Source organism: Macaca mulatta, chromosome 10 (assembly GCF_049350105.2).
Source record: "Macaca mulatta isolate MMU2019108-1 chromosome 10, T2T-MMU8v2.0, whole genome shotgun sequence".
Taxonomy (NCBI): Eukaryota; Metazoa; Chordata; class Mammalia; order Primates; family Cercopithecidae; genus Macaca; species Macaca mulatta.
Window position 1 is genome coordinate 112,927,711 of NC_133415.1, and position 24,388 is coordinate 112,952,098.

The following is a 24,388-nucleotide window of genomic DNA, read 5'->3' on the forward strand; positions in this document are numbered from 1 at the left end:
CGGTAATTTAATTGTACATTTAAAGATAGCTAAGAGTATAATTGGATTGTTTGTAACACAAAGGACAAATGCTTGAGGAGATGGATACTCCATTTTCCACGGTGTGAGTTTTGTGCATTGCATGCCTGTATCGAAACAGCTCATGTTCCCCATAAATCTATACACCTACTGTGTACCCATAAAAATAAAAAATGATGACAAGTCTAGATATAATTTTAAAAGGAGGAAATGTCTTTGTGCGGAGGCTGGCTGGAGACAGATGCTGCATCAGGCACTTGGCAGCCTGGTTTCCAGTAGCTTCTCAGCCCAGTGGAGTAGACTCTACGGCCCCATTTTACAGATGAAGAATGGAGGCTCAGAGAAATCACAGCTCCAGCTTTCTCAGGAGGACCATAGAGGTCCAGGGGCCGGAGGTCTGAATATTTAAGAGGGATTTGAATAACCATGGAAGTTAGCTTGGAGAGAGATTTGGGAGGCAGATAAGCCTAGAGTTCACTGTGGGGGCAGATGCCTTCCCCATTTGTGCAGAAGATTGGCCCAAGTGGCCGTGATGACATGGCTCCTACCTGCTTCCTAATTAATGGACCTCAGAGAAATAAACAGCGAGGACAACAGCGAATGTTGTCTCTCGGACCTTCGAGTTTCCCAGGACTGCCTGACCTTTCTTTGTCCTCGTTCAGCTTCAAGTCAAGTCAGCTCAACCCTGATTGAGCCCCAGCAATGAGTCATGTCTGTGAAAGCGACATGGCCCCTGTCCTTGAGGAGCTTCGAGTCCGGTGACTGTCACTTCAACGAAGTTGGGCTAGACACAGTCATATGTATATGCCAGACATGAGGCTTTGTTCTCATTAAAATAATTGCCCTGCATGATTCTACCAATTAAGCTTCTTGATGTGTGTGGATGCGTGTTCCCAATTTTTTTCTGGCCTCTACCGAGCCCAATGTTAATATTTGATAGCAGTCCTAAAAATTAAACTTAAATAATTATACAAACTGAATTAGGATAGCATAATATTACCGATCAGAGTAATATGGCTTTGTAATCCAGTATGATGTCATATGAATCTACAAATTAGGAAGCATGTCAGAGGAGGAAACCACATCCTTTATTGCTTTGCCTTAAATAGCTTAAAACTAATCTTTTCCATGAGCCAACAGCTATCTCTCATGTTTACTAATGCTCCTCCCTGCCCAGATTAAGCTAACTAAATGATGTTGCCCCGTGCACCTGCAAATGCCTGGTGCCAGGGCAGGGACACAGGGAGTGGCAGAAGGGGAGACCAGATGTTGGCTGAGGCGTTGATTTATGGGCACGACCTTCCATGTGCCCTGAGGATGGCTGAGACTGGGGTTTGATGAATGCGGTGCTCTGTATGAGAAGTTCTAAGGTGACAAGCAACGATTCTATCATCTGGAGGGGCAAGCCCTATTCTTAGTTTGGTGCAAAAGTAATTGCAGTTTTTGCAGTTGTAATGGCAAAAACAGCAATTACTTTTGCACCAACCTAATACCACACAGAGGAGGTGCAAGTGTATGCCACCAGGGCAGGTGCAGGTGATGGGGGCAGAGAAAACTCAGATGTCTCCAACCTGTGCAGAGTAGGGAAACAGAAAAAGCTAAGTGAGGAAAGTGAGATTGTTATCACACAGATGCATGTCTTAGGTGTTCTGATTCCATTCCCCGTGAATTTCATTAAGTAATCAAAGTGCTAGGCATGAAATGTGGGTATGCTGTCACCAGGTGGCGGCAGCATCCACTCTCCAAAATGCATTTTGTTCAAACCTAGTATGTGCTAGGTATTCTGAGCACATAGTGGAGACTAAGGCAAAGAGTCCCTGGCATTGTGGAGCATAGAGGCTAATGAGGTGGCAGGTGCTTACATTTTATAATCTGTTGTGAGGAATAGCTAGTGGTAGTTAAATGATATAGTGATAGTTAACGGAGAGAAAAGTTTTCTCTCACTCCAAGTTATATTTTTATTATTGCTATTAACATAAATAGAAAATAAATATTAAAATAGTTATTAAATAAGCAAAAGATAATATTGCATTTAGTTATACAATTAAGTAGAGGCTTTCAAATATTTTTTAGCTTTGTGCAACCAAAATTATATGAGAAAGCAAAAACCACAAATACAGAAAATAAGAACTTCTCTGTTTGAATAGAAACGAGGAAGCCCTTCCAATGCAGGCCAGACCTTTAGGGGCTCGACAGAATACAGCTGGAGAAACACCCACACCACGCGAGGTTTCACCTGCCCCACTTCGGCCCGGATGCCCGGATGGCTGTGTGCGGAGACTTAGGCTCGCGGGCAAACCTCTTCCGGGTTCCGGTCAGGGTGCTGCCTCCCCATCCGCTGGGAGTCGTTTTGTGTTTCAGATGCTCCCAGGCTCTCCCCCAGTTTAAGGACTTCAGCGTCTTTCAGGTCCTGTGGTTAAGCGGCTCCGAAAACACTGTTGCTGGTGGACCGGCTCGGGGTCTTGACTTAGCCACCCAAAAGAACTTGAGAGCACGTCCAAAGTAAAGGTAAGCAAGGGAGTTGATTGCACAGCGAAAAGTGCGCTCTGCCCTCTGATCAGAGTGGCCGCTCAAAGGCGAAGCCGTGCGGGCCCACACTGGGGAAACCCCCTTTGTGGGAGTCTTACATGATTATTCCTGAAGGACTGGGAAGGGGTGTTGCCATTACGCATGTTCTGGGCTGTCTCCTGGTGGCACATGTGCTGTGGTTGTGCTTGCTAGTACACACATCGCATGTCTCATTAGCATCGTAAATCTCCACCCAGTTCTTTAGTATTACAATGAGCACAGGTCAGCCCAAGGACACTAATCTTTGGTTTCTGCACTTGGATGAATTCGCGGATTTTTCCTTCTGCTCTTCTACCTCCTTGATGCAGGATGGTCTAACCACGAGCCTGGGATGAGGCTTGTGCACCATCGGGTGGCTTGTTCTCGCCATCTATTTAGCAAGTTTGCTATCCTCTAAGTGAGGCTATGACCACCCTCTCTGACCTACCTCAGAACCTGTTGCTTAGCTTCAGAAATCCAGCCTGGTGCTGGGCTTCCTTACAGCCTGAAGTCAAGCAATGTCCCTGAGACTTAACTGCCCTTGGAGACCAATTTTCAGCAACAGAAAAGAATGAAAATAAAGTTCACATGAGGGTTAGTGCTGCTGGCGATAAGAGGTCCTGTGACTATTTTTATTACCACTTCAATGAGAAGGAGGTAACCTTTCATTCTCATTTCTCTCTCTCTAGTATTTTGCATTCTCCAACTATTATCTGTAAGAACATCTAAGAGCATTTGAAAAGCAGAGAAAACATATAATAAAACCACAACCAACCACACCATCTTAATGATAGCACTATTATTTTGTTGTAATTTCTTCCAGTATCTTTGCCCAAGGTTTATTACTTGTTAAATATTTGCAATTGTCCTCAGTAAAATTCTGAGACATGATTTTTAATTTAATATATCTTAAGATTTTTATTTGCAGGTGGCTGAATTTTTTCAGAAAAATTATTTTAGGGGCTACTCAACACTGAGCAGTTAGTATTTATTCAGGTGGCCATTCTCTGACGCCTACATTTACAGATGGAAGCATTGCTTCCATCTGTAGGGAAATGAACCCAGTGGAGAATATTGTTTTTCTTCTGCTAACAACAACATCCGTTAGGACAGATTTCCACATGTCTGATTGCTGGGGCCGATGACACAAACATTGACAATAGCGTTTCACGCGTGTTGACTGATGATTTCCAAAAAGCTTCTTCCCAGTTGGCAGTTTGCCAGATGCTTCCAGAAATAGATGGGAATGCCAATTTCATCACACTGTTGCCAGCACTAGCTGTGTCCACTACATTTTAATGCTAGTATAATAGGCAAAGGGGACCTGCTGTCTGTTTCACCATTCATTTCTTTGCATGGCTGTCAGGTGGGACATTCCATTCTCCTGGAGCGGCCAGATCACTGTCTCCAGGGAGGCCCTGGCAGAAGCTGCTCTGGTGTCCAGCTCCTGTGTGAAGCCTTCTCGATCCTCCACTCTGGGAACAGACTTCTTTTCTGCCCTTTAAACACCCCTAACATCATGCGTGGGCCTTTGCTATGACACAGTGGTTCCCCATTCTGCATCGTCTTGAGGCTGTCTACACACTTTCTCCTGGGCAGGGCTCCGGCTCTGCAGGGGATGGGGACGTCACCTGCCTTGTCCAGCACAGCATTGTACATGCCACAGAGGCCCCACAGAGTTTGATCATAAGCTATGATTAAACCAAAATTATGAATGGATGAAAAATTTCCATCAAGAAACCTCAACATTTTAATGTTCATGAGGGGATATAGGGTAAATGCTACTGATAGTAATAACTTAAGCACACCCTTGAATGACCCTGTATGGCAGATGTGCCTAAATGTATGTTCCGCGCTAGAGAATCCAGGAGTGGCCAACCCGAGAATCATTCCATGTCTATGATAAACATCTGAGCCCCTGGCCTGTTCCGTGGAACATGGACCCTTCAGGGGATTGAGGCCCCGAGTCTGGGACTGGATGAAGGTTGCCAGGTGGAGGTTACCAGGAGGGTGTTAAGTGAAAATGCTGTGTACACGGCATGCTGTTCAGAAGAGGCTACAGTCTTCCTGCCCGGCCCGCCACCACTGGACTATTTCTGTACATGAGGTGATTTCCCTGTTCAGCCCACCACCACTGGACACTCTCCCTGCATGTACGCCCCTAATAAAACCCCATGGCTTGGGTGCTAGCTCTGGGTCTCTTTTTCAGCCTTCCTATTGAGCTTAGTTAGGGGTTCAGCACAACCGTGGAACAAAGAACAACAAAAAAAATTGGGGATCTTAGCTCTAGTTTTCTTTCCTCCCTGAATCACACATGGAGTCATGTGACCTTTCAGCCTTATCCCATTTGAAAACAGAGGCTGTAGGATCAAATCTCAATCCCCTTAGTCCTATGTTTGGGAGTCAAACTCCAACTTGTTCATGGGGCTGTCATCAGACAGCAGAGCACACAGGGCAAGGTGGAGCAGGGAGCTGCTGGACGCTCTGCCTTCCTTATCCAAGTACTGAGGTTACATGGGGAGAGCTGTGGTCCTGAACTTATCGATTCACTTGAGTATTTTTTTTTTTTAGCGACCTACTATGGGCCAAGCATTGCGCTGCCTCTGATAGTGAAGGCAGAATGTGATCAAGAATAGGTGTGTTTCACAACACTGTTGTCTGAGCTGCCTATAATGTTAGAGCGTGATGTCAGGGAAGCCAGCTGATCAGAGTTGCCACTCAGTATCTGGCGTCACTAGTAATGTCTTCATTCTATAAAGCAGTGCTTCTTGTGCACTAGCAAGCATCAGCATCACCTGGAAAACTTGTTAAAACACAAATTTCTGGGCCCACTCACTGAGTTCCTGCTTCAGTAGATCTGGGGTGAGAGCTGACAATTTGCATTTCTAACACATTTGCAGGTGATGTTGCTGGTCTGGGGAAACCACAATTTGGGCGCCACTGCTGTCAATTGAAATAATAACAGTTTCCATATGTAGGTGATTTCCCTGTGCCAGGTGTTATGTGGACAGCTTTACTTGCCTTATCTCAATCTCCGGAGAGACTTACAAAGGAACTATTGATAGCTTTAATTTCTGAGATGAGATTTCTGAGAGCAAAAGCTGTGAAAACCCTACCGAAGCTGGCCCAGTGAGTGAGATTGGGGCTGAGCCCCCGTCTCTCTGGCTCCAGTCGCTGTTATCCATGCTTGGTGCATCCACCCAGTTACCACGCCACTCTACCTCCTTGGGGACCCTTCTCCCCGATTACCAATGAGTCACCTTCAGATAACACTGTGCCTCCCACAGACAGTGCAGATGCCACCTAACAGAACATTCCCAGTTCCTCCCTCAAATTCTTGGGATGTTGTTGCCTTCACCCCACTTCTCCATGTGCCATACTAACTCAGTAAATTGTTCCTGTGATTTTAAAGGATTGTCTTTTAAAGATCAATAAAAAAGTTCAAGGATTATATTTTATCTTCATGTTTCCTTCATGATGCCCTTCCTTTCTTTATGGAGATCTGTATTTCTGACCTCTTCCTTATTCCTTCTCCCTGAAGAACTTTCAACAATTTTTTCAGAGCGGGTCTATGGGCTGTGAATTCCATCCAGTTTTTGTTTGTCTGAGAAAGTCTTTGTTTCTCCTTTACTTTTGAAGGACGATCTTTCTGGATAAAGAAAGGGTTTTCTTTTTTTTTCTTTCAAGACTAAATGTTTCATTCCATTCTCACATGGCTTGTGTGGCTTCTGATGAGAAGTCTGCTGTGATTCTTATCCTTGTTTCTCTCTAGGTAAGAGGTTTCTCCCCCTGCCTTTGTCTTGTTTCAAGATTTTCTCTTTGTCTTTGGGTTTTCTGCAGTTTAAACCTAATATACCTAGGGGTGTGTGTTTGTGACTTTTGTTTATTTGTTGCTTGTTTTGTATTTATCAGTTCTCTGGGTCTATCATTCATTTTGAAAAGTTATTAGTCATTATTTCTTTGAACACTTATGTGCTGTTCTCTCTTTTTCTGGTATTCCAATAACACATATGTAAAGCCTTTTGATGTTGTTCCACAGTTCTTGAGGATTCTATTGTTTTTTGTTAAATATGTTTTCTCTTTGCATTTCAGTTTGGGAAGTTTCTGTTGCCATATGCTCAAGCTCACTGGTTCTTTCCTTGGCTCTGTCTAGGCTACTGAAGAGCCCATCAAAGGCGTTCATCATTTCTTTTGCAGTGTTTTGATTTTTTGTATTTCCTTTTGATTCTTTCCTAGTGTTTTCTTCACTCTGCTTATATTACTTATCTGTTCTCGCATGTTGTCTAGTTTTTCACTGGAACCCTTAACATACTAACCATAGTATTTTAAATTATCTGGCTAATAATTCAGAGCAATAGGAACTGAGGTCAACAGGCCTTAGTGTGAGGGTTTATGTTCATCTGCCTCAGAGTTGGGCTGTGTTCAGTATTTGCTGTAGGTGCCAGAAGCCTCACCTCTTGACCTTGAGTCCTGTTCTTCAGAGCCTCTGTCTGGAGCTCTTTCAACTGTAATTTACTGCTGTTATACTGAAGCCCTGTTGATGAGGTGGTAAATTGCAGGGGAAGGGGAGTGTCCTATAATCATCATATTAAATCTCAGTCTTTCAGTGGGGCTCTGTGTCTGGCCTGTGATTTCACAAGTGTTTCCCCCAGCCTTAGGTGAGACTGGAAGGCTGGAGGGAGCTGCAGTAGAAAATGTCCTTCCCCAGGCTGGAATGAGGCTGAGAAGTTTTTCCCCTGGAGAGTGGGCCTTCCAGGGGAAAGGAGAAGGCTCTGGTGTATTTCACAAGGAATGCTCTTCCTTTCCCTACCAAAGCTAGGAGCAGCTCTTTCTGGGATCTTCACCATCAGAACCTGAAGGGCTCCTGGAGATAAAATCCACAAAAGCATGAGGTCTCCCCAAGGCTGCAGTGCCCAGTCTTACATTGCCTTCCTCAGTCTCACACATTCAGTTCAGAGCAGTGTGTCAACTTGATCCTCTAAGTGTTCCTACCAGTTTATGTCTACAGCGGCTTCTGCTCCAGGGAGGCAGAGCTCAGCCGTGATTTTCTGGACTCATCCAGAGATGGAGAGCTTCCAGATTTCTGGGTAGTGACTTACCCTGTTATCAAAAGGCAAACTTACAACAAGCTTAGAGGTCTTAATGGGCTTTTATTTGCAATTTGTCAACACCTCATTGTATAGAGTCCGTGTTCTAATGAGCTGAGCATAGGAGGTTGGCTTTATAGGCAGAAATGGGCTGAAGAAAGCAGAAACAGAAAGCAGACTGCTCACTTTGAAGATATTTTCCTTGTAGGACTAAAACAAAGAAAACTTTCTTATTACGCTGACTGGTCATTTTGAAGATATTTTCCTTATGGGACTAAAACAAAGGAAACTTTCTTATGCTGACTCAGGTTGACCAGAATCTCCCCTTTTATAGGAAAACTGGTTAATTTCAAAGTTCAGTTTCATTAGGTAGCCCTTAGTACATTGACTCTGCTCTGGTCTGCCAGGGGCCTAGTGCAGGAGGCCAGTCCTAAACTGTGGCCACCCATGAACTCTGTTTCACTGTGAACTCAGTTCTCCAATAGGTTCAAGAAAAGTCATTGATTTTCAGTTTGTCCAACTTTTATTTGTTGGAAGGACTGGAGTAATGACTTCCAAGCTCTTTATATATAAACTTGAAACCTAAACTCCCTTATAAGTAAAGGAAAAATGCCCCCTTTCATGAATATATCAAAGTATGTCATCCGTCAACTCTTTGACGTAGTTTACATACTCAGAGAAACCCAAGTTTTAGCATTTTCTAATTGAGCAAGATACTTAGGGTTTTTTTCCTAGGACATGTTGTGTTCACTTCTCCATTTCCTTGCATGAGATTTTTTTAGGGAAACAGGAGCCTAGGAGAGCCCAGGTGACACCATTTTAGAATTAATGCCATCTTAAAACCAGCAAGGCACATTCCTTGCCAATCACAACCCATTGTCATAAGATGTCCATGGCTAAGGAAGCAGTTTACAGTGCCTGCAAGGACAAACTCCAATGACAACAAAATGTCCAGATGCCCCAATATACATAATAATATATGCCTTCAAGTTAATTCTTATTATGCTTTGATGTACATATGCACTAAAATGCCAAGGACAGTTTTCTTTAAATCAGCAGAATAATAAATTTTGTCACGCTGTCAGCCCGTCTGCACATAGTCATAGCTTAGCTTAGTTTTGCATAGATAAGACTGCTATGGAAGGAAAACGTAAAACAAAGATGTTACGTTCCTTCTCTTGCTTTCTGAGGATCCCTACTCTAACTGGAGTAGCTTTCAATAAACGACCTCATTTTACTGTATTCTGTGACTCACCTTGAATTCCTTCCTGCACAAGATCCAAGAACCCTCCCTTGGAGTCTGGATTGGGACTCCTTTTTCTGGTAACAAGATAATACATGAGAGATGGAATTAATTCAAAATACCACTTGTTGGAGTAACATTAAGGGGTAAAGATCATAGGAAAGTTGGGAGAATCACTTCTTGCTTGGTCCAAGATTTGAAACACTGTCATCAAATGAGCCCCGGATATTTTCACATTATTTAAATGACTTACTTCTAGCCCCTAGATTTTATCTTCCCAGGAATGTATAAGTAACTTTAACAACATGCTGTGTTAAAACACATCGACACAATTATATTACAAAATGAGTGTATTTTTTCAATACATTGGGATTAAATACATGATCAAAGTAATAGGAATTTTTTCCACTCCTCCTTCCCCTCCTGGCAACCTCACCTCCAGGATTTGTAACAGAGCCTCTGCCCCGAGCAGCCCTGTCCTCACCAGTGCTTGCAAACTCCAAATTATATGCAAGTTGTTAAAACAGTGCCTGGAGGCCTTTATCAGTCTGCTAAGGCTTATACATGTTTTGTTTGGTTGAGAGGAATAAAGCAATTAAAATCGGATGCGTTCTGTTTATATGTGAGATTTAACGTAACATCACCAGTGCCTCTCGATGTCTTAAGGCACCGTCTGATACCAAGAACACAGAGCCATCTTTTCTGAACTTCTCCCAGGAAAAGAGTAAGGCCTCTCATGGCGTTTGGGAAGCGTCTCTTCCTTTCTCCAGAATCATGTGCTTTGTGGGCAGAGATCTTCACTGGATTTATCTAAACAACTGTGTGCAGTGGGAAGTCAAAGACAGTGGATTTCAGGGAATTAAATACCTGGGGGTTTCAGGAAGAAAAAGAAGGCAGTTTGAGGCATTTGGACCTAATGAAACTTACTCAGATGGTGACAGCAGCAGTTTTTTGGATGCACAATTGGCCACTGGGGATTCTCATATAGCATTTTTTTTTTTTAAGGACTTGGTGGCTTCCCAGACAGGAAGAATTTGTTTTGACTAATTGTGTTCTCTAAGGAACCCCTAAACACACTTTCTCTGATAAGCCCGATGAAGTGCTTCGCCTGGGAAAAGTCTTGGTGCTGATTTCCTCCACCTGGCTCTCTGGGGCGCACTTGAAGCTAGCCTGGCTTCACGCTTGCCAACTGATTCTCCTTCCTCCCCCAGACCCAAATCACTTGTTTCATGCTGGCCAAACGATTGACAGTGATCCAGACAGGGCAGCCATAAAGCCATGCACATGTATCTTTGAAACCTTTGATGGTTGTACTTTGGCAAGGAATAAATTATTTGTATTACTATTGGATTTTCCATTCTTTTATTCCATTGCTTCACTGATCCATCTGGATGTCACACAAGCCCCAAATTTAACAAATGTGAAATAGAATGCTTAATGCTACTCTCTACAACTTATTTCTCCCCCATTTTCTCCATCTGTTCACCTACTGTTCCTCTTTCTGCAGTGGGCTTTCCCCAGAGTTTCAGATGGCAGGTTCCTTCTCATTCTTCAGGTCTCACCGTAAGTGTCACCATCCTAGAGAGTTTTCTTGACCACCTGTTATGGAATGAATTGTGTCTCTACTCTCCATCCCTCCACCATTCCTGCAACTCACGTGCTGAAGCCCTAATCCCCCAATGTTACTGCATCTGGAGATGGGGCTTTTAGGAGGTCATTAAGTGTCAGGCCTCTGAGCCCAAGCTAAGCCATCATATCCCCTGTGACCTGCATGTATACATCCAGATGGCCTTGAGTAACTGAAGAATCACCAAATAAGTGAAAACGGCCTGTTCCTGCCTTAACTGATGATGTTACCTTGTGAAATTCCTTCTCTTGGCTCACCCTGGCTCAAAAGCTCCCCCACTGAGCACCTTGTGACCCCCGCCCCTGCCCGCCAGAGAACAACCCCCTTTGACTGTAATTTTCCTCTACCTAACCAAATCCTATAAAATGGCCCCACTCCTATCTCCCTTCACTGACTCTTTTCAGACTCAGCCCGCCTGCACCCTGGTGAAATAAACAGCCTTGTTGCTCACACAAAGCCTGTTTGGTGGTCTCTTCACATGGACGGATGCGAGAGAAATTAAGGTTAAATGAGGTCATAAAAGAAGGGTCTATGAATTTGCAGACTTATTGGTGGAGCTCATGCACTCTCTCTTCCTCCCGGGACGTGCACAGAGGGAAGGCTCTGTGGGGTTTTGAAAAAAAGAGTCAAACTCTGTAAAATATTTGAAGGATTTATTCGGAGCCACAAGTGAGTGACCAAGGCCTGAGGCATAGTCTCAAGAGGTCCAGAGAACATGTGCTCCAGGTGATTGGGTTATAGCTTGATCTCATAAATTTTAAGGTGATAGAAGTTATAGATGAAAACAGAAATGAATACGTGCAAGGTGTCCATTGGTTTGGCCTGGAGAGGCGGGGGCTCCCAGGTCATAGTTGGATTTAAAGGTTTCCTGATGGCAGTTGGTTGACAGGGTTAAGCTCTCCCTGAAGAGTTGAAGTCAGCAGAAAGAAATGCTAAGATAAGGAGGGTTGTGGAAGCCAAGGTTCTTGTTATGTAGATGAAGCCTCTGGGTAGCAGGCCTCAGAAAATAGGTATTAATAGTAAATATGTTTTATCAGATGCGAAAAGGTGCAAGACTCTTAGTTAAATCTCTCCTGGGTTAGGAAAAGACCTGGAAAGGGAAGGGGATTCTCTACAGAATGTAGATTTTCCCCGTGAGAGACAGCTTTGCACGGCCATTTCAGAATAAGTCAATGAAATATGCTTTGGGGGAAAATGCTTTGATGTCTTTCAGGGCCTGCTGTCTGTCCTGTGATGCTCTGCTAGAGTCAGGTTGGAATTTGGTATCTTATTGCTACATGGATTCTCTTCCGTCAGTCTTAAGATCTACATTTTAGTGTTAAAGCTGGTCAGTGGTGCCTGAATTCTGGGGGAGGAGGGTATAAGGAGGCATGTCTGACCCCCACTTCCCATCATGGTCTGAGCCAGTTTTTCAGGTTTAGTTTGAAATCCCCTTGGCCAAGAGGAGGGTCCCTTCAGTCAGTTGGGGGACTTTGAATTTTAGTTTTGGTTTACAGAGGACATTGTGACAAGGTAGCCATTTGCAACCCAGGAAGTGAGGCCTCACCAGAACCCGACCATGTTGGCACCTGATTTTGGACTTGCAGCCTCTAGAACGATGAGAAAATCCATCTCTTCTGTGTAAGCCACCAAGTCTGTGATACTATGTTATGGCAGCCTGAATGACTAACATCACCTGATGTGAAGAAGTCCCCATTATACTCTTCATCAGGGCACCCCATGTTTTCCCTTTATAGCAACCGTCCCAATCAGTTGGAATTTTGCTGATGGTCCCTCTGAAGGTCAGGCTTGGCCAGGTCAGGAAAATGAGTCTTTCATGCATCATTCACCTCGATGGCCCTTTCCCCACCCCATGGACAGCACTGCAGAACAAAAATAGGTGAGCAACAAAGACCTATTAGAAAAATAATTTCAGGACGTCAATCCTGTTAGATGACTTTAAAATTAATACTTCCTGGATTTGCATAAGGTTGGACTATATCCAAAACATTTGTACTCACGTGGTCTTAAAAGAGCCACTCAGAAACGCTATGAAATGGTGGGCCAGCACTGAGGCATCCAGAGAGTTATGTCCTATTTTGGGAGGAGAAAGCCAGACATTCAAAGCAGAGAGAAACCTCCCTCTTCAGTTTTCTTTGTGAAGAGAGCACTCTGAGGATCGATTTCATAAATGATAAAGAATGAGAGACAGAGAGAGGGAGAAGCAGGAAGGGATACAAAGACAAAGAGGAAAGGGACAGCGGTGTGGAAGAAAACAAGCCAGGCAGGAGCAGGAAGAGAAAGTGTGGAAAGTCGCAAAGACACAAAGGCCATGGGTTGGAGAATGAGGCCAGGGGGAACAAAAAAAATAAGCATGGAATGTTGCAGAGATGCAGGGGCCGCGGGGTGGAGAGTGAGGCCAGGGGCAGCATAAAGAGTAAGCATGGAAGGTCTCAGAGATGCAGGGGCTGTGGTGTGGAGAGTGAGGACACTCATGATGGAGTGGGAAGTTCAAAAACCCACAGGAGCGGTCCTTTCATAATAAGATGTTTGGGACATCAGACTGTTAGAGTTGGTATTTAGGCAGACATGAGCAGGGCGGAAGAGGGCCCCTGCCCCAGGGATGTCACGTGACCATCAGGTGCTGGCCAGGTTGTTGTTAAGCTGTCTCTAATTGGCTTCGCCTGGCACTAGGGAAAGGCTCTCTTCCAGTAGATAGGAAACATCCGAAGCTGGTGATCAGCTTCCTGATAGGATCTCAGGAGCTGGACAAGTGGGCCCAAGTATGTGCACTAAGAAGCAAAATGAAGTTTAACTGGTATATGATCTTCCTCTAGAAATGCTTACCTGGAAAGGGAAGAGTGCCTCAAATGAGCTTGCACACCATTTCAGCAAACACACTGCGCATGCTCCTCTCCCAAGTGCTGGCAGGCCACTGGGCATGAAAGCAGCCTGCTCTAAGGAAAGAATCAGGGGAGAAGAAATGTGAACCCTGGCGTCGTGTCATCCAAGACCCCACCCAAGTTGAGGGTCAGACAGAGCACTTGGATCTCTCAAGTTGCCTGCTTGGCCCTTTCCAACGGTACTCCCTTTCATTCCTGCTCTAAACTGTTTAGTGAACTTTTACTCCCTGCCTTCTGCCCCTGGCTGTATTCTTTCTTCTGCGAGGCAAGAACTGAGTTGCTGCAGACTTGTACAGATCCACCCCTGCTAACAAGACTAGACTGCAGCCTCCAAAGGCAGCCCCCACAGTGGGCAGCTGCTGGCAAAGGGGTCTGGGGAATGATGACCTCAGTCACAAATTTGCCTTAGGCTGGATATATCATTTGCACTTAAATATTTATAGAATGGCTGGTAGGTGCCATAACCCAGGGGAAAGGAAAAGCTTGGGTTGCCCCAAAGTTCAGAACCTCAAGAGCAGTTCTGAAGTAGATGGTTCTTTCTCTTAGCATGGTGGCCAATTCCAAGGGAAGATGCTCTGAATAGGATGGCCTCCTGTATTTGGGAGCTGAGACTGCTTGGGTTTGCTCAGCCAGTTCGCTTGCAGACTGGAAACAGAAGCTGTGTGTGTGACCTCCAGGACAGCCCCAATTTCTATGCCCATGACCATGTGTTGCATATAGTTCCTTTCTTCTCCATTATCAGGAGATCCTTTCTATCTGGCTCGACAGGATAATATGCCCCATCATGTGGAGATCAAACGTGTTCCCCGAACGTTTAGTATGCGGTGTGTGCACACACACAACGCGTGCCTTAGATACATGACTTGTCTTCGTGAATAGTGAAAGCGTACGTTTTCTTCCCTCAGCTTGCCTTTCCAGAATAACAATAACGTAAGGCCCACATGACTCCCAAATAGGATCTTTGGGGATTCCAATTATCTGATAATTGGCACCAAAGCGATCCTCCCGACTTGAAGTAGGAGGAAATGTGGATTTCTAAACTAGGGCAAAAGCTGCTTATGAGAGCATCAATGTGTGTTGTTCCCTGTTTTCTTTGCTTTAAAAAATAAAGAATTGTATTTCTTTTTCTTCAGGAAACTTTGCAGACTATCAAAATACATAGATATCTGAAAACTCTGTCTGCCTATTCCCTGTTAGCCGTCATTTGGAAATAAATTTGATCCTTGGTTACTGCTTGACATAACCTGCAGGTGATCAGCGGGAGGGAAAGCAAAATATAAACAGATCCAGTTTGTTGACAGGGATTGAATGATGCAGCAACTTGATTGCATTGAGCCATTTAAACTTTTTCTTTTTTAAGCTAGAGCTTGAATTAAAAAAATGAAGTAAACTCGAGAAATCCATTCAGCCAGATTAGTATTGAACTCCAGTCAAGACCATCATCTGTGGTCATTAGATCTGGCTGTGGGTAAAAGAAAAAGTAAAATAAAGTCTGGCTCCTGCTTCTCATATCTACACTTACCCAAATCATCTGAGATTAAAAAAAAAATCCTTTAACTGGTGTTAGAGAGGGGACCTAAGGTGGAAGATGTAAAGCATGAACGACCCACGGTGATACCTTGACACCATAGAACCAAAAGCTCCAGACCTCTGCTTTGAGGATGGAAACGCGGTTCAGCTGGACTTAACTGTGCTTGGAACCCCGCGCTGGACGTGTGTGGTTCCCCTAGGAGGACCACTAGGGAGACTTACAGAGAGGAGCCACAACAATAGAAGGCAGTGACTGCTGGGCTAATTAATAACCATAACTGTGAAAGGTCATGAGTGGAGAACTGAAGAAAAGAGGAAACTAATATTTAAATGCCTCACAATGTGTGATGCTTAATTCAGAGAGCAAAGTCCAAGTCTGCAAGCAGTAGATTTTGCATTAAATGAACTGAAATTGGAATAGGACTCAGTGGGTATTTCATTTTGCCTTGGTCTTAGGGTAAGTAATTAAAATCAACATCAGGTTGTGCCTGAAAGGTAGAGCAGCTGAGCAACGGCTAATTGTTGTAGCGGCAAAATTAGCAGAGGATCAAAGAGAATTTCAGAGTTTCTCCCAGAGTAGATATGCATAAAATTCTATCCTCTGGTCCAACAGAATACATGCAGGGTACAATTAAATTTAGCTAATTAAATTAAGTATAAATTAACTGATTTTTTGTATTTCTAACACTGTATTAACATTTATCAAGACTTTGACCAAAAAGTAGAGATTTTAAAGTTGGAAGGGACCCAGGTGATTAGCCTATCCCCCATCCTCCATTAAGAGCTTCACCCTCACCATTTCTCATTTCCCTAGACACTTCATTGTCCCCACTCTACTTGAATCATTCCAGAGACAGAGAACTCACTATCACTCCCCTCCCCTTTTGAAATGACAGTCGGAAATATGTTGAATTCATAGAAGAGAATATTAAATTGTCAGATTTAAGAAAGACATTGAAAAATGAAAAAGTTATGAAGAGAGGATTTCAGAATGAGTGCATTCTAGTGATCACACATAAGGTGAACCCCAAAACATCACAATGCGAGAAAGTGGAACACTGCGTGGCCTATGCTTTCGGCATCATTTTGCAGGAAGAAACTGGCAGAAGGGCGATCTCATTCTCATTCTTTGAAGGGTGGCTTTTCTAGCAAGGATTGACTTCCATTTCTTTGCTTCCAGTGAAGAAGGTTGAGCTCATCCCAAAAGGCTAGGATGGATAGAAATGGAATTTCTTTGAGAGCTTACATTGTTGAATGGTTTGGATCATGGCAGTAGTCTCCTAACTCATCTGCCATCAGTTCTGCAAACTCTCTGTTAAATTTTATCCATTCAGCATCTAGAGATTAGATATTATTTTAAAGTATTTTTATAATAAAGGATTACTTTATGAACAATAATGTGCACAGGTCTTACAGTCTTAAGTATCGATTTCAATGAGTTTTGTCAATGGTGTGTGCTCCTGTAGTCGTCCACCCAAGGCGTGATGTAGAATACTTTTGCCATGAATCCCCCAACCAAGAAGTTCCCTAGTCTCCTTTCAAGTTGATACCCTTAGTCTAGAAAGGCAAGCACCTTCTGATTCTGTCACTGTAGATGAGTTTAGCTGTGTTCTTCGATCTCATATACATGAAAGCACACAGAATGCCTACTTTGGGAGCCGACTTTATTTTTGTGACTCAATCATGGTATTGTGTATTAGCAGTAGTCCTTGCCTTTTTATTGCCAAGAAGCATTTTATGAATATACTTCAATTTGTTTATCTACTCATCTGTTGATGGACATTTATGTTGTTTCCAGTTACGAGCTATTATAAATAAGGCTGTTATGAACACTCTTGTACAAGTCTTTTTGTGGACACAGATTTTCATCTCTCTTCGGTGAATCTCAAGAGGGTAGACTTGCTGAGTTATAGAGGAATTGTATATTTAACTTTATAGGAAACTGCCAAAAAGTTCTCCAAGGTGCTATTCTACCCTCCTGCCAGCAACATATGAGAGTTTCTGTCACTCTATGTCCTTGCCAACATAGGGCAAGTCACTTTCACTTTGGTCTTACTGGTGAATGTGAAATCATATCTTGCTTTAATCTAGTTTTTCCTAATGACTAATGGGGTTAAGTGCCTTTTCGTGTGCTTACTAGCCATTTTATGTCTTTTGTGAAGTGCCTGTTAAAGTCTTTTTCCCACTCTTTTAATTGGAGTGCTTGTCTTTTTATTATTGATTTTTTGGAGTCATTTAAACATTCTGGATTTGAATCCTTTGTTAGACAAATGTGTTATGGATATTTTTTTCTTCTCTGTGGTTGTGTGTTCATTTGCCAAATGGGGTCTTTTAAATAGCACTTTTTTTTTTTATGAATCCCATTTAACCTTCTTTTACATTTCAGTCTATTACATGTTTTGTTATTATTATTTTGAAGTGGAGCAAGGTGGGGGTCAAGCGTTTATTTTCCCCTGGATACAGCTGTCCACTTGTTTCAGCAGTATTTGCTTAAAGCACTTTCTTTTCTCCATTGAGTTGACTTGATGCCTTTCTCAAAAATCAATGTGTGGGTTTCTTTCTGAATCTTTCATTCTTTCCACTGATGGATGTGTATTCTATTTTTGTGCCAATATCAACTCATCCAGATTACTATAACTTTATGCAACTCTCAAAGCAGAAATTATAAGTCCTGCAACTTTGTTTTTTTAAGATTATTCTATTTTAAATCCTTTGAATTTCCATATAAATTATAACATTCGCTTTTCAATTGATGCAAAAATCCTGATATGATTTTCACTGGGACTGTGTTTAATCTATGAATCAACTTGAGGAGAATAGACATCTTAACAATATTAGTTGATCAGCCTGTGAGCATTTATTTAGTTTTTATAATTAATTTTTATTATTACAATACAATGTACAGTTGTGTTGCATACAATGTTTCAGTCCATGAGGAAGCACATAATCAATGGTGATCTCACAAGAATATAGTACCATATTTTACTGTTGCTTTTCTGTATTGAGATATGTTCAGATACACAAATACTCACCATTTTGTTACAATCACCTATAGCATTCAGTATAGTTACATGCTTGTAGCCCAGAAGCAACAGGCTCTACAAGATATAGCCTAGGTGTGTTGTAAGCTGAACCATCTGGGTTTGTGTAAGTGTAGTCTATGATGTTTCTGTAAGGACAAAATCATATAATGACCCATTTCTCAGTAGGTATCCTCCTTGTTAAGGGATAAATGACTGTATTACAGTTTTCAGTGAGGAGGTCTTACAGATCTTTTGTTAGATTATTCTAGGTATTTCATGTTTTGGGATGCAACTATAAATATATATGTATATAGATTAAAATGTTTTCCCATTGTTATTGCTTATATACTGGAAGTACACTTCAGTTTGGTGTATTCATATTCTGTAACCTTTCTAAATTCAATTAAGTCTAGTACTTTTTCTTTGCAGATTCTATTGCATTTTTTACATATACACAATTATGTCTAGAGTAGGGACAGATACACATTGTTTTTCCCAGTGATTATAGTTTCTTTATTTTTTCTTGTCTTACTTCAACAGCTAAGACCTCTAGTACAGTGTTCAATGGAACTGGTGAGAGAAGACGTGCTTGCTGTGTTCCTGATATGAAGAGGAAAGCAGTCCTTTTCCGTAAGTATAAAACCATAAACCTTAGGTTTTTCATAGATGTCCTTTATCAGATTTTGAAATTTCTCTGCTATTCCCATTTTGCTGAAAGTTTTAAAAAATTATTTAAATAATGGATTTTGAATTTTGTCAAGTACATTTTATGCATTTATTGAAATAATTATATGGTTATTCTTAATTTCATTTACGTAGTGAGTTACACCAATTGAGTTTTGAATGTTGAAAACACCAGAATTCCTGGGTTAAGCCCTGCTCAGTTATGATAAATTGTATATATTGCCATATTTGATTTGCTAATACTTTTGCAATTGTACTATGAAGGATATTGGTCTGTAATTTTATTTGTTTGATTTGTCATGTTTTGCTACTATGGTTATGCTGCCCTAAAACAAGTGGAGGAACTGTTCCTTCTTCCTTTTTCTCCCCTTTAAAGGAGTATATACATTCGGTATTGTTTTCTTTCTCAAACATTGGATAGTATTCACAGTGAAGTCATCTGGGATTACATTTAACTGTTGGAAAGTTTTTTATTACAAATTCAAATTCTTTAAAAGATATTGGTCATTTAGATATACTAGTTCTTGTGTCATTTTTGCTGGCTGTGTTTTTCTTTTTTTTCTTTTTTTTTTTTTTTTGAGACGGAGTCTGGCTCTGTTGCCCGGGCTGGAGTGCAGTGGCCGGATCTTAGCTCACTGCAAGCTCCGCCTCCCGGGTTTACGCCATTCTGTCTCAGCCTCCCGAGTACCTGGGACTACAGGCGCCGCCACCTCGCCCGGCTAGTTTTTTGTATTTTTAGTAGAGACAGGGTTTCACCGTATTAGCCAGGATGGTCTCGATCTCCTGACCTCGTGATCCGCCCATCTCGGCCTCCCAAAGTGCTGGGATTACAGGCTTGAGCCACCGCGCCCGGCCAGCTGGCTGTGTTTTTCAAAGAATGTTTCCATTTTATCTGACTCATTAAGTTTGTTGATAAAACATCATTCCTCCTGTTATTCTTTTAATGTCTGTAGAATGTCTGGTAATATTGCCTCTTAAGGTCTTCATATTGGTGATTTATATGTTCTCTTTTTTTCTTATAAGTCTTCATAGAAGTCTGTGAATTTTATTAATCTTTTCACAGAACCAAACTTTGACCTTTGATTTTCTCTATTGTTTCTTGGTTTTCTATTTCTTTGATTACCACTCATTTTAAAATCACTTGCTTTATTTAACTCCCTTCAGTTAAATGTGTTCTTTTTTCTAGCTAATTAAGTTGAAGGCTCGGTTCACTGATTTTAAACCTTCCATTAAGTATATATATATACATATATAAAGATATAAGTTACCTCTAGACATCAATTCAGCAGTATCCTAAAATTTTGATATTTCATTATTTGTCTTGTTATTCAGTAGATTTAATTTCAATTTTTCCTTGTCATTTATTCTTTGATATACATTATTTAGAGGCATTTTTAAAAATTTGAAACCATTGTAAGGTTTTCTAGAAATCATATTGTTTTCTTAGGCTATATCATTTTAATTAGAGAACATACTCTGTGCGTTTCAATGCTTTGCATTTACAGGGGCTTTTTTTTATGGCCCAGCACTGCTCTATCTTGGTAGCTATTCAATGTGTATTTAAATACTTAAGTTGATTGAGAGTGTTGAGCAAATTTTTATAACCTTATAAATTTATTATTTAGTTGTTCTAGTAATTACTGAGAGAGAAGTGGTAAAGCCTGTAACTAATATTGTGGATTTGTCTGTTTCTCTCATTTCCCTGTCAATTTTTACTTAAATTTTCACAATCTCTTTTATTTTTTGCCTAATATCTAGCACTGTTACATCTTCTTTATTAATTAACACTTAACATAATTATGAAATTTCCCTCATTGTCTTTATTAATATCACTTATATAAATTTTTTCTGATATTAATGTAATTTTCTTATATTTATTTTTTGCCCAATATATGTTTATCCACACATTTCCTTTTAACCTGTATGTTTATAGTTAAAGAATGTTTCTAGTAAATAGCATATAGTTGTATCTTGATTTTTTTTCCTTGAAACTGACAATCTCTACCTTTTACATGTTTAGTCTACTAACTTTCAGTGTCGTGGTCAGTAGGATTGTATTTCAGTCTATTATTTTGTCATTTAAAAAGATTGTCCCATTTATTCTTTGTTGTTCTCTTCCTTCTTTCCTATCTTCTTTTGGGTTAACTAAATATTTTTGTAGTATTCCATTTAATCTCCTTTTTTTTTTTTTTTTTTTTAACAAAGCAATTCTTTTAACATTTTTTAGTGGTTGTTCTAGATACCACAATATTTATCTTTAAATTATCAAACACATCTTCAAAGAATAATTTGCCATGTCATGAACAATGTGAATTTTCTTTTTTTCTTTTCTTTTTTTTTTTAGACTGAGTCTTGCTCTATCACCAGGCTAGAGTGCAGTGGCATGATGTTGGCTCACTGCAACCTCTGCCTCCCAGGTTTAAGCAATTCTCCTGCTTCAGCCTCCTGAGCAGCTGGGATTACCGGCACCTGCCACCATGCCCAGCTAATTTTTGTATTTTTAGTAGAGACGGGGTTTCACCACGTTGGCCAGGCTGGTCTCAATCTCCTGACCTTGTGATCTGCCCATCTTGGCCTCCCAAAGTGCTGGGATTACAGGCATGAGCCACCGCGCCCAGCCACAATGTGAATGTTTTATAGCTACATACTTCCATTTACTTCCTACACTACTCTGTCCTCTTAGTGTTGTGTATTTTACCTCTGTGTATCTTATGGACCTGCAATAGTTTTATTCTGCTTTAAGCAGCTCATGGTGTGGTATCATTTCTCATAATCCTACATGTTAGCATTTTTTTTTAGCAGCACATATGTGCTGGATGTGAATTCTTTCAGCTTTTGTCTACATAAAATAGTCTTTATATTTCTTAATTTTGAAGTATATTTTAACAGGATAGTATACTGTAGATTAGGAGGGTTTTTTTCTGTTAGCCTTTTAAAAATATTGTTTCATTGTTTTGGGTCACCACAGTTCTTGTTGTGAAGTAGCTTACATTCTTTTTAGTGCTTCACTGTATACAATATCTTGTTTTTCCCCCGTGGATACTTTTAGATGTCTTCTCTGTCTTTGATATCATCAGTTTGAGTATGTTATTCTTAGTTGCAGGTTTCTTTGTATTTATCCTGTTTGGGGTTTGCTGAGATTCTTGGATCTCTAGATTGATGTCTTTCATCCCTTTTTAGTAATTTCAAACTATGATTTCAAATATTTTTCTTCACCATTCTTTATTTGTGGTTTTGGGGGGCTTCAATCACACTTATATTAAGTACTTCATATTGACTCACAGTTCTCATTCTCTAACATTTAAAAAAATTGCTCTTTTTGGAATATAAATCATTCTATTACAAAGGCACATGCATATTACATTCATTGCGGCACCATTCACAATAGCAAAGACATGGAATCAAACGAAATGCCCATCAACGGTACACTGGGTAAAGAAAACACTGTACATATACACTATGGAATACTATGCGGCCATAAAAAAGAATAAGACTATGTCCTTTGCAGGAACATGGAGGGAGCTGGAGTCCATTTTCCTAAGTGAACTAACATGGAAACAGAAAACCAAAGACTGTAGGTTCTCACTTATAAGTAGGAGTTAAATGGTGAGAACACATGGACACATAGAGGGGAACAACACATACTGCAGCCTATTGAAGGGTGGAGGATGGGAGGAGGGAGAGGATCAGGAAAAATAACTATTGGGTACTTGGCTTAATACCTGGGTGATGAAATAATCTATACCACAAACCCCCATGATACAAGTTTACCTATACAACAAACTTGTACATGTACCCCTGAGCTTAAAATAAAAATTAAATTTAAAAATTGCTTTTTTTCTCTTTGTGTTGCAGATTGAATAACTTCTAATGTCCTCTCTTCAAGTTTCCAAATCCTTCCGATATCCAGTCTATAAAATCAATAAAATATTAATTTTTCATATGGTGTTATTCAGTGATTGCATTTCCAATTGTTATTTAAGGGCTTGAATATTCTGCAAAATTTTTCTACCTATCTACTGGACCTTTAACACATTTTTCATAGTTATATTAAAGTCCTTGTCTGTTAATTCAATGATTAGGTTATCTATGCATTTACTTCTAATGACTGTTTTCTCTCTTGGTAATGAGTCACCTTTTCTTCCTTTTTATGTCTCATAGTTTTAATCCTATTCCAGATATTGCCTATATGAAGACAGTAGATACTGAAGAAATAATATTTACCCCTGGAAAGGTGGTGTGCCTCTTCCTTTGTTAGGATATAAGTGTTGGCAGCTGAGTAGATCCGATCTGCCTTAGAGCTGGGTCCAGGCTTTCATAAGGCTCATCCCCATAGGGAATTAATTCATTTAGGCTGGTTTCATTTTTACCTCTCTGGTGGGTCTTTAAAAACTGATTTTATGGTCCATCTGTCTTGTTCTCATTGTTCACGTGGTATCAACTGTCTCTTGCAACTTTCTGTATTCTTGTGATAACACATTTCTGTTATCTTTGTTGCTATTATGATGTGATGATTTTACCAACTGCAACAACTATTTTAATCGGTGTTAAGTCATTAAGCTGTAACGTAAATCATAGGCAGAGTGTGTTGCTCCATGAAAATGGGGATGGGGCTATAAAAACTTGTAGGCTTGGAAGAGAACTGTGCTATTTCTTATTGAACAAAATAATGATTAATGGCAGGGACTGTTGGAAACCAGCTGGTTTCCATGCCTACTTTAAAAGCAACACTCAACTTTAAGAAGCCGTAGACTGGATAAAGAAAATGTGACACATATATATCATGGAATACTATGCAGCCATAAAAAAGAGCAAGGTCATGTCCTTTGCAGAAGCATGGATGGAGCTGGAGCCCATTATTCTTAGCAAATGAACACAGGAACAGAAAACTAAATACCGCATATTCTCACTTATAAGTGGGAGCCAAATTACGAGAACACATGGACACTTAGAGGGAAACAACACACATTGGGGCCTTTTAGAGGGTGGAGGGTGGGAAGAGAGGATCAGAAAAAAACTAATGGGTACTAGGATTAATACCTGGGTGATTAAATAATCTGTACAGCAAACCCCATGACACAGTTTACCTATGTAACAAACCTGCACTTATACCCCTGAACTTAAAATAAAAGTTAAAAAAAATACAAAAAAATATTTAAGAAGCCATATCTCTCACCCTGCATTCAACCTGAGCAGTCTGAGGGCAGTTGTAAGTCCATATAATAATTCCCAAACAGTACGTAAAATTTTAGTGTAACTGAAGCCCCAAGGAAAAGGGCCTGGGGCCTCCGTGGGGATACTAGGAGAAGCTGATGGGAGATCTTTGCATATGGTTATTAAATAAGCTGGAATTCCAATGCAAATCATGTGCATTTTATAGGCATGTGACAATAAATTGGGGGGTAACAGGAAGCTATAAGGATTAGAGTTTTCTAAGAGGCTCCAAGAGGTGAATAAAATCCATTCAAAAACCATTTATTGAACATCTACTACATTTCAGATTCTGGGTTAGAACAGGTTAATATGAGATAATGTTTCTTGAACCAACATTTTCCCCAGGAACTTTGCTAAGCATTTTGTGTACATTATTTCAATTTATCTTTATCATAACCCCATGAGATGGTTACTACCCTAATGCCTGTTTTATAGGCTTAGAAATGCACAGAGAGTAAATAACATTCTGAAGCTTCCATGGTTAGTAGCATGTAATGGTGGTATAATTTGACCCTTGGCTAGCTGAAATCACA

The 24,388-nt window shown here is 40.9% G+C and overlaps 1 protein-coding gene across 1 annotated transcript in view; it reads left to right on the forward strand.

The window, feature by feature from the left end:
* Positions 1-24,388, forward strand: part of LOC107000344 (uncharacterized) — a 246,946-nt gene that overhangs the window by 97,567 nt on the left and 124,991 nt on the right. The window contains exon 3 of the mRNA XM_077949069.1: positions 18,498-18,587. Coding sequence (XP_077805195.1) covers positions 18,498-18,587 — 90 coding nt within the window. The remainder of the gene's footprint in view (positions 1-18,497; positions 18,588-24,388) is intronic.